Below are 9,317 nucleotides of genomic sequence, written 5' to 3' on the forward strand. Positions count from 1 at the left end.
CATATCTCATATATTGACTTAGCATCTAATATGTTTTACTTTTTAGGTGAAAATGTTTGTTTTTAACCAAAACAACTTTGTTTGTTTGTTTTATGTGGCAGAAATGGATCTCCATTTTGTTCTACCTTAAACGCTAGTAGGATGATCAGGTTAAACATTAACACAATGCTATCGGGTCCGCCCAAGCCACTCTAATAAGACCATCTGTGGTCCATTCATCTTCAGGAAACACTTTGGACAGGTGGCTAGTCCTTCTATTTTTTTTTTTTTTTTTTTTTTCACATTATAATATTTAAATATTAACTAGTAATAAAGTTGAACATGACGTGTAGTTTATGCAAGTGAACTAAAAGAAAATGAAACTGTGCCCTAAATGTCATTTTGCACACTGAAGTGTTAACAAGTTTTAACCGTAAACAACTGAACAGATAATACTACATTTCCCAGAGTTCATTGAGGCCCACTGAGTCCGCCATATTGAGCTCGGTAGAACGCGCTGGCAGGAGACTGTTCACAACATTGAGATGTAAGTATGTAAACAGCTGCGTTTTTGCAGCATAAGATGCTTTGTTGTTGTCGAAGTTGACGCTTACATTAGCGCAAAGGGTATTATATGGTACAAGCTCGCCGACAATGTATTCATAACTGATTTAAAGCAGCCTGTAAATACAACATCTGGATTAGCCGAGACAGTTAGCCGTTAGCTCTACGTTTTCATGACAGCGCAGGAGATAAAACCTTTCCGCATTATTTTTTCTCTCCCGTTTATTTTGTTTTGGGGTCTTTAATGACTGCCTGTTGTTAGAGAGCAGGCACTGTCGTGCATTAGACGCTTTGTTCGTGTAGGCAGATGCGTTGTGTATTCATTGACACAAAGAGTTAGAAGTCTCTTCAGGAGCTAATTGTAGCCTACTAGCTCTGCAGTGTTAGATTCGTCGTTTATTGCAGTAAGATGACCTAAAATGCAACAATAAAAAAAAAAAACCGCAGAGCTGATGATTAGAGTAAACACAGATGGAGGCTAAATGGACTTAATAAAGTTGCATCTTCCCATTTAAACCAACGTCGACAGATGTCAGTTGTTGTCAGTTCATGTTGTCCTTGTCCTGAACAATGCTATTTGAAATTAGTTTTGTGTGAATTCACAATAGAACATATTTAATTATGTATGAATTTTGACTTTTAACACAATAATTGTTTTCTTTTGAGTCAGTGTATCACCAAAACTCTAATAAAGTAGATGTTGATGCACTTCATGTCAATTCTGTTCACTTTGGCAGTTTTTCACAGAGGTGAAGGACACACGGTGTGTAAAGATGACACAAACGACGGTCCAGACGAATGGGGTTCAACCGCTCAGTAAGACTTGGGAGCTTAGTCTCTATGAATTACAGAGAACCCCACAGGTGAGAAAACTCACTCACTAGTTATTGTCCACAGTTGGTACCTTCTGATTCTTCAAGTGCTTTTCTGACTATATCTTAGTGAAACCCTGTCATGAGATGGTTCTTGGATATGTAGTTTAGTGTCAGACCCCTCAAAGCAGTTTCTGTGTTGTTGTGCTCCCGTAGGAGGCCATCACGGATGGTTTAGAGATCGCCGTGTCCCCGCGCAGCTTGCACAGTGAGCTCATGTGTCCCATCTGCCTGGACATGCTGAAGAACACCATGACCACCAAGGAGTGCCTGCACCGCTTCTGTGCCGACTGCATCATCACTGCGCTCAGATCGGGGTGGGTTTGTGTTATATATGTGATATTGTACATTTTCTTTGGGATGTGAAAGAGTACACGATAGTATCACTGGATTATTTTCCCCAGGTGTAATATGATTGTATCAAAGTAATGAAATGAAGACCTAATCAAAATGGGATTATGGATTATTACATATGTGATTAATTTGTTCACATCATTGTTTTTTTCAGTGTCCTTTGATCTTTACATTGTTTTTCTATTTCGAGCAGCCTTTTCACTCACATGTATGTCACAATACAGACGAACAGATGCTCACAATTTCTGGTTCATGCCTTTTTTTGACTGTACCTTCACAGGAATAAGGAGTGTCCAACGTGCAGGAAGAAGCTGGTGTCTAAGCGCTCCCTCCGTCCAGACCCCAACTTTGACGCCCTGATCAGTAAGATCTACCCCAGCAGAGATGAGTATGAAGCCCATCAGGAGAGAGTGTTGGCCCGCATCAGCAAGCACAACAACCAGCAGGCACTCAGCCACAGTATTGAAGAGGGCCTAAAAATCCAGGCCATGAACAGGTCAGATGTCTGAAACATTTGTGGATTTAGTTGACATGTTTAGTGTTTTGCTATATCTCTTATCTGTGGCTGTCATGTGCTGGTTATGTACAATTGACGACTTTGAGTACTAGGTTTTTACTCTTACTTTTGACATTTCTGTCTTTTGAGTGGACTGGATGTTAACTTAGCTGTTTCTTTTCTTCATCATCTGCTTTTGTTACCACCTGTGGAACATATGGGGGCTCTGTAGACTTCAGCGGGGGAAGAAGCACCAGATTGAAAATGGCAGCGGGGCAGAGGACAATGGGGACAGTTCACACTGCAGCAATGCATCAGTGCACAGTAACCAAGAGGCCGGACCCAGCATCAAACGAATCAAAACCTCGGACGACTCTGGGCTGGACATGGACAATGCCACAGAGAACGGAGGAGGAGACATGGCATTGGACGGGGGCAGTGAGATCGAGCTGGTGTTCCGCCCTCACCCGACGTTGATGGAGAAAGAAGACGCCGCGCAGACAAGGTGAGCCGCTTCTTTCAATTAGGCTATCAATTAGCTCTGTGTTTTAAACAAGGTTCTTTGGTTCATTTTGTTATTTAGTCTTAATTTAAATGTGGAATTTGTTACCAGGTACATTAAGACTTCGGGGAACGCCACAGTGGACCACCTCTCCAAATACTTGGCTGTCAGATTGGCTTTGGAGGAAATGCGCAAAAACGCAGAGGGAAGCCCCATCAACGTAGAGGCAGCCAGCGAAAAACAGTACACCATCTACATCCCTACCGCAAACAACCAGTTCACAGTAAGTTTGGCGCCGCTGCACATCTAGGGCTGCACAATATTATCAAACAATCATATTCTGAACCTTTGGACAAAGATTGTGATATGATTAACATTTAACATCTTGTGAGTACTGCTACTTAGATGTCACGCCATTTTCACCCAAGCTTCACCAAGCTTATCGATTTTGCATTGCTTTAAAGCAAAAAATATATAGATCATCTATCTAAAGAAGGAAAAACTAAGATTTGAAGAATCTTTAACATCCATGGTATTGTTCCCCTTTCACAAATGGTTGTTTGTATAGATTATGAAGATGCCCTTCACACAATATTTGAGTGAAAGCTTCTTTTGGGGAAAAGAAAAAAGTTTTTATATGGCATTGCTGTGTTGCACCCCACCCACCTTTTGTTTAAGAGTGCATACAGATGTGCCATCACATGACCTAAGACTCCTATTCCTGTAAACGTTGGTGATTGTCACGCATGTATTTCTTCAGTATGACCGTGGCTGTTTCTCCCTCACAGGTCCTGAATGGCTCGTTCTCTCTGGAGCTGGTGAGCGAGAAGTACTGGAAAGTCAACAAGCCCATGGAGTTATACTTTGCTCCAACGAAGGAGCACAAATAAATGCAGTGAGACGCGAGGGTCTGAGCTGACCCAGGACAGTCTGATGGTTCATCCTCTCCCCTCTCTCCCTCCCTGTTTCTTTGTCTTTCTCTCACTGTTCCTCCTCGTTTGGAGTAAACTGGTCTCTGGAGCCCCGGCTCCTCAATAACTGTGACTGCTTTGATTTGGATTTTTTTTATTGTCTTTTTGTATGGGAACGAGACCAGGGTTGATCATTGGGAGTGGGGCGGGAGGGCCATGGAAGTCAAACCAGTGTGGATTTGTCCCCCCCGCTTCAGTTGACACAATCATTTCATTGTTACATGTTCTGTCCTTTTTGAATCAAGACGACTCCGATGTTGCCTTCAGCAAGCCAAAATCTTAGTCTACAAAAATGGATATTGCATCCGTAACAGCATGAGGAAATCTCACCGAGTGCTTCATGAGAGACTCTGTAAGAGCTGTAAGTGCATTTTCAGACACACCACTCCTGTAGCAGCAGCATTTTTTCACTAACACGACTGCCTCTTGCCACTCTGGACCAGTACAATATGATGGCTTATCATGTCACTAGTCTTTACTATGTTGGTCGTCAGATGTTTCGGAGATCGTACATACATCACTTTATAGAATAACTACTTGGAAAAATGTATATTGACAACATTGTTACAGTTATTACAGTACCGGTTCATAAAAATGTTGTAAGTTGTACATTTGGACCCAGTTTTTAATAGTTTCATAGACGCTTCATTTTTTTTTTTAGAGCATGAAGTAATTTTAGTTTGACTTCCTTGGCATACATTTGAGTTCATGTTGTTGTTTGGAAAAAAAAAAGCTGTATACAGCGTTCTTTGTTTGGAAAATAAATAAAAAATGTATGCAAATGCTGGTGTCACACTGTGTGTTATGACAAAAATTTGAAGTGGAGTAACTACAGCACAATTCCAGCAGAGGGCGCTAGTGCTTCAAATCAGTTAAGGTCATGGTCAGTGATACAATAAAAACAGTTATGGAGGAATAATGTCTGTCATGGTGTAAAAGACATGCCACAAACAAAATAAGTGATTAACGAAAAAAAAATTGCTAATAGTTTGTACAGTAAGTAAGACTAATATTTTTTAAAATTCTGGTTGATACGATTAGCCAATAGTTATTTAATGTTCTGACCAATAATAAAATCTAATACTATTTTGTCTAAAAATAAAACGAAGACCAAAATAAGTAAATTAAGGCATTGCAACATTATAAAATACAGCATGAAAATGCATATAAACTTTAAAAGCATCATGTAAAGTAATGCATTTCTCAAAGATTAGTGAGGATAGCATACATAATCTGAATGTAAAGATAAGGGAAATAAAAAAAAAAAAAAAGTGTAAGTGAGTGTTCAGAGAGCTGGCTGAGAACATTGTCAGGCTCTTTCCACACGCACTGCGCTGAACAATTAGACATTCATGCTTTGACACACTGACAGAACAGGAGCTGCATTCACTGTCTGTGATTAACGCCTCCACACACTGACAAACTCATGATGGCATTCATTTATGTTTGAGTAAATCGTGTGCTCCAGCTTGGTATAACAGCAGTTGCAGAGGGCCATTTCATTTTCTGCTCCAGCACAACAATGGTTCTGTAACGTTCCAGCATCCAGAGGAAAATATTTGGTAAAAGAGTAGAAGCTACAGCAGAAAAGGCACAGATTACTATTCATGGTTATGAAATGAGCAGTATTGTGTTTGGCCGTCTGCATACTTTTGGCCATGTCTCATTTAATATGCAGAATGATCATTTCAGGTCCTGGATTATGATTAATCAATACAATATTGGGTAACACTTTATTTCAAGGACCAGTTTTCACTATTAACTGGTTGTTTATAGCATGCATATTACTAACGTATTGGCTTTTTATTAGTAAACACAAAACCAGTCAGAAGTTGCATGGGTATATTTGTAGCAATAATCAAAAATAAATTGTATGGGTCAAAATTATCTATTTTTCTTTTTTGGCAAAAATCATTAGGATATTAGGTAAAGACATCTTTAAAGGCGATTTTCTCAATATTTTGATTTGTTTTCACCCTCAGATTCCAGATTTTCAAATAGTTGTATCTCGGCCAAATATTGTCATATACTATCAAACAATACATCAATGGAAAGATTATTTATTGTGTATGTGTGTGTGTGTGTGTGTGTGTGTGTCCTCAGGTATCCTACATGGTTTTTGAGGACACAAATGTATAATGACAATGTAAACATGGTCTATGAGGTTTTCTGTGATGGTTAGATCTAGGGATGGGGGTGAAAGGATGATTAGTTTGATATAAAAATCATGCCCAAACCACAATACAATTATGTGTGCATGAACACAAACAGATAAAGAGTAGAGTTTATAAAACATAATAATATAGCATTTATGACCTCTAAAGTCATCCTGCCGATCTAATTTTTCTCTCAGCGTCTAGAAAAGGAAACTTCCGGAAATGCTTCTTCACAGTCCATCTACACAACACTACAGATGAACTATTCTCTGTTGTAAACAAGATTCTCGAAACTATTTGATCCTCTGCAGCCATCTGTCTTCAAGAAATGCATCATGTTCCTGGACTGACTGTTTAATTTCTAACATGTAGATGTTGTTAAGGACATGCAAGCATGTTCTTCATGATCAAGCCACAAAACCTTCTTGTTGTTCAAAAGAAGTGTCAGTCTGTTCTGTATTAAGTCTCCTCAGCCAATGAGACGAAAGTACAAAATGTGCTGTGTGGTGATTGGTGCTCTATTTGTGAATCCTCTCCAACACTTCTTTGCTTTGTTTAGGGGGTTATAGGAACTCTTTAGCCAAATCTGTGTGCCTGGGCACCATGCCATCATTTGGGGAAATTGTTGGTGTGTTGTTGATACAATGTATTGTGACTTCCTTAATCAGAGGAACGCTGTATTCACTGAGGATCACGTGACAGCCTGAAGCCAATTCTCAAGCAGATCATGCACCACACGTAGACAAAGTTCCTTTTACAGCATTCTGAGAGTTTATCTTTGCATCTGTGCCACTGTGTAGATGTGACTTATGATATACAGACACAAATTAAATCTAGCATGGTGTGATGAATTTTGTCCCAATGTGACATGTGTGCTTTCACATTTAAAGTATGTATTGTGTGAGTCACGTGTCATAAAAAAAGAAAACTGAAAAGCTAATGACTAACAGTTATACAGTGTTTTATCACTCTGTGTGTTCTATTTAAAAGGGCATATCTAAAAGAAGTTTAATCATTAAGCAAAGAATATATTTCCAAAGTAGTAAATATTTTTTTCTAAATACAAATAACTGGAATAGAAGTTCTTTGGAATATGAATATATGTTGGCCTATTGTATGATATCAGAATCTCAATCAGAAAGATCTTTATTGCCAGGTATGTTTATACACACAAGGAATTTGATTTGGTGACAGAAACTTCCACAGCACAAATAATACGACAGTGACAAGACACGGAAAATAAATAGAACAAAAACAGGAAACGTAAACAGGAAATAACAGTACATCAGATCTATGAAGCAGACAGTTCTAGAAGTGCAGAGGACGGACTCAGCGACTGCAGAGAAGAACTGTTTCAGCAGCTCTCGTGGTAGGTTGAACTTCCTCAGCTGGGACTTCTTGACAATGGTTCAAAGGTTCAGAGAGCTCCGGTAATTTGGACAGGGGAAGGTTTGGGATGATAGTGTTGAAGGCCGAGCTGAAGTCCACAAACAAGATCCTCATATAAGTCCCTGGTCTGTCCGGATGCTGTAGGATATAATGCAGTCCCATGTTGACTGTATAGTCACCTATGTAACAACTTAGTTAAAGCTCAAACAATAATCAGAGGTTATGGCTAGCACTGTGAAATATGATATTCCAATCGTGTTTACCTAGCCCCCTATAATTAATCAAATTATATAACAACTTGAATATAGTGAGGCAATAATCAGAGGTTATGGCTAGTACTAAGAAATATGACCAAACCATGCTAATACTCCAGTAGTGTTTTGTCTAGCACCCCACAGCAACTGCACAACAATTCAACTAAAGTCAAGCAGTTAGTCAGGAATCTAGAATCTCACCTGATTTAGTGTGTACTAACCCTGGACGGAGATTTGCGCTAACACACGCCTTCACTTAAACTACTAGAGAAAATAATTTCAGAGCAAGGCAGAATAAATCAAATGTAACAATTTATTATCAGTCAGGTAAGTATTATGCCAATTACATAACCAATTCAGAGATATCAAATAAGTAGAAGGAATCAAATTCTGAAAGATGAATCTAAGAGTTAAAGATGCATACCTAATACATAATATGGAGTGACGAGACATAGACCATATTACGGGCTTTCTGGCTCCAGAATCGCCCTGATCCTCTTGCAACATTTCATAAATACCCCAGACCAAGACAAACATCCCCCGAGATGGAGACCGCCCGAAACAATTGGAATTAGCATTGATCATGTAGAGTTATCACCTTGTGAGACAAAAGGCATTTTGCATGAAAGACACTGGGAAAGGGCACACCCACAGTGAGCAAGACATCTCTCTTAGGATCTTTATCACCTTTTAGTCTACTTGTAAAATTGAGACCATTGTACCTGTCGCCCTAAGACAATTCAAACTGTAAATAACACCTGCATTTATGTAGAACATTATATTCTGCTATTGACCATTCTGAGTGAGCTGGGTGAAGGGAAGGGTGGCTGAGGGGAGGGAAGGGGATGAGGGGGAACCAGTGCACATGTGAGAGGTGTTTTCCCGCATTTTCTCTCAGTGAGATGTTGGAACAGATGTCTGTATGTTAATGCACCGTGTGTCTACTGTATGTCTCAGAAGATCAAGTAGTAGTTCGGAGTAGTTCCTCTTAGCCACTCTGATCATTTATCAGTGCATTTTTGGCCTGTTTATACAAGAATCTGTCCCAATTCCTGTAGGCATCTTCTTTGGCCTGATGGAGCTGTCTGCAGTTAAATGAGTCCTGGTAGGGATGCACATTATGTATGATGTTAGTCTTTGCAAGCTCGTCCAGATCGGTGGCAGCTGCTTCCAAAACACTTCAATCAGCGATCAATGTTCTGCTTCATTAGTCTTTTTACAGCTGATTTCAGTTTCTGCTTGTAGTTTTGGAATATTGACATTCATTCTCTTGACAGTCTGCATAGTTACTAATGAGTCACAGAAGGACTTTTTTTTCACCCATGGGATGCAAATGCAGCTTGAGCAAAGAGGATTCATCTGAACTGAAACTAGGGATGGAACGATACCATTTTTTCAGATCCCATCCAATAACTAAAATTATGAGTATCTGCTGATACAGATCCAATCCGATACCAGCAGTTTTTATTTTTTAAATCAATGTAGAATTTCTATACTTCTCTGTTGACTTGATCATCACTCTTTTGTGTTAATCACAATCTCCTACATATAAAAAACTTCATTTTAGATTAAAAAAAAAAACTAATGTAAAAAAAATATATATACTGATAATCTATGACAAAAATACTGTTATAAATTAGGTTAGTGGATAATTCAGCAGCAAAATATGCTCTAGATTCTAGAAAAATCATGGGTGGACAATAATTGTATAAAATAGGTAAATATTTTATTTACAAATAAAATTGAATAAGTCTAAAATCTGGTAAAATTTTACTCTTTG

General features: G+C 38.9%; 1 protein-coding gene across 1 annotated transcript; it reads left to right on the forward strand.

Annotated features, from left to right (window-relative positions):
* The first annotated feature begins 431 nt into the window (after positions 1-431).
* Positions 432-4,470, forward strand: LOC113116175 (E3 ubiquitin-protein ligase RING2). The gene is made up of 7 exons (XM_026284140.1): positions 432-526; positions 1,281-1,406; positions 1,572-1,732; positions 2,050-2,265; positions 2,498-2,770; positions 2,879-3,050; positions 3,556-4,470. Exons 2-7 carry the CDS (start codon positions 1,317-1,319, stop codon positions 3,655-3,657), a joined length of 1,014 nt encoding a protein of 337 aa, XP_026139925.1. The 5' UTR covers positions 432-526; positions 1,281-1,316; the 3' UTR covers positions 3,658-4,470.
* Positions 4,471-9,317: the final 4,847 nt, after the last annotated feature.

Source organism: Carassius auratus, chromosome 2 (genome assembly GCF_003368295.1).
Source record: "Carassius auratus strain Wakin chromosome 2, ASM336829v1, whole genome shotgun sequence".
NCBI lineage: Eukaryota > Metazoa > Chordata > Actinopteri > Cypriniformes > Cyprinidae > Carassius > Carassius auratus.

Coding starts and splice junctions, on each gene's coding strand:
- LOC113116175 (XM_026284140.1), top strand. CDS start 1,317: ATGACACAAACGACGGTCCAGACGAATGGGGTTCAACCGCTCAGTAAG. Junction 1,407..1,571: donor AATTACAGAGAACCCCACAG/GTGAGAAAACTC, acceptor GTGCTCCCGTAG/GAGGCCATCACGGATGGTTT. Junction 2,266..2,497: donor AAAATCCAGGCCATGAACAG/GTCAGATGTCTG, acceptor GGGGCTCTGTAG/ACTTCAGCGGGGGAAGAAGC.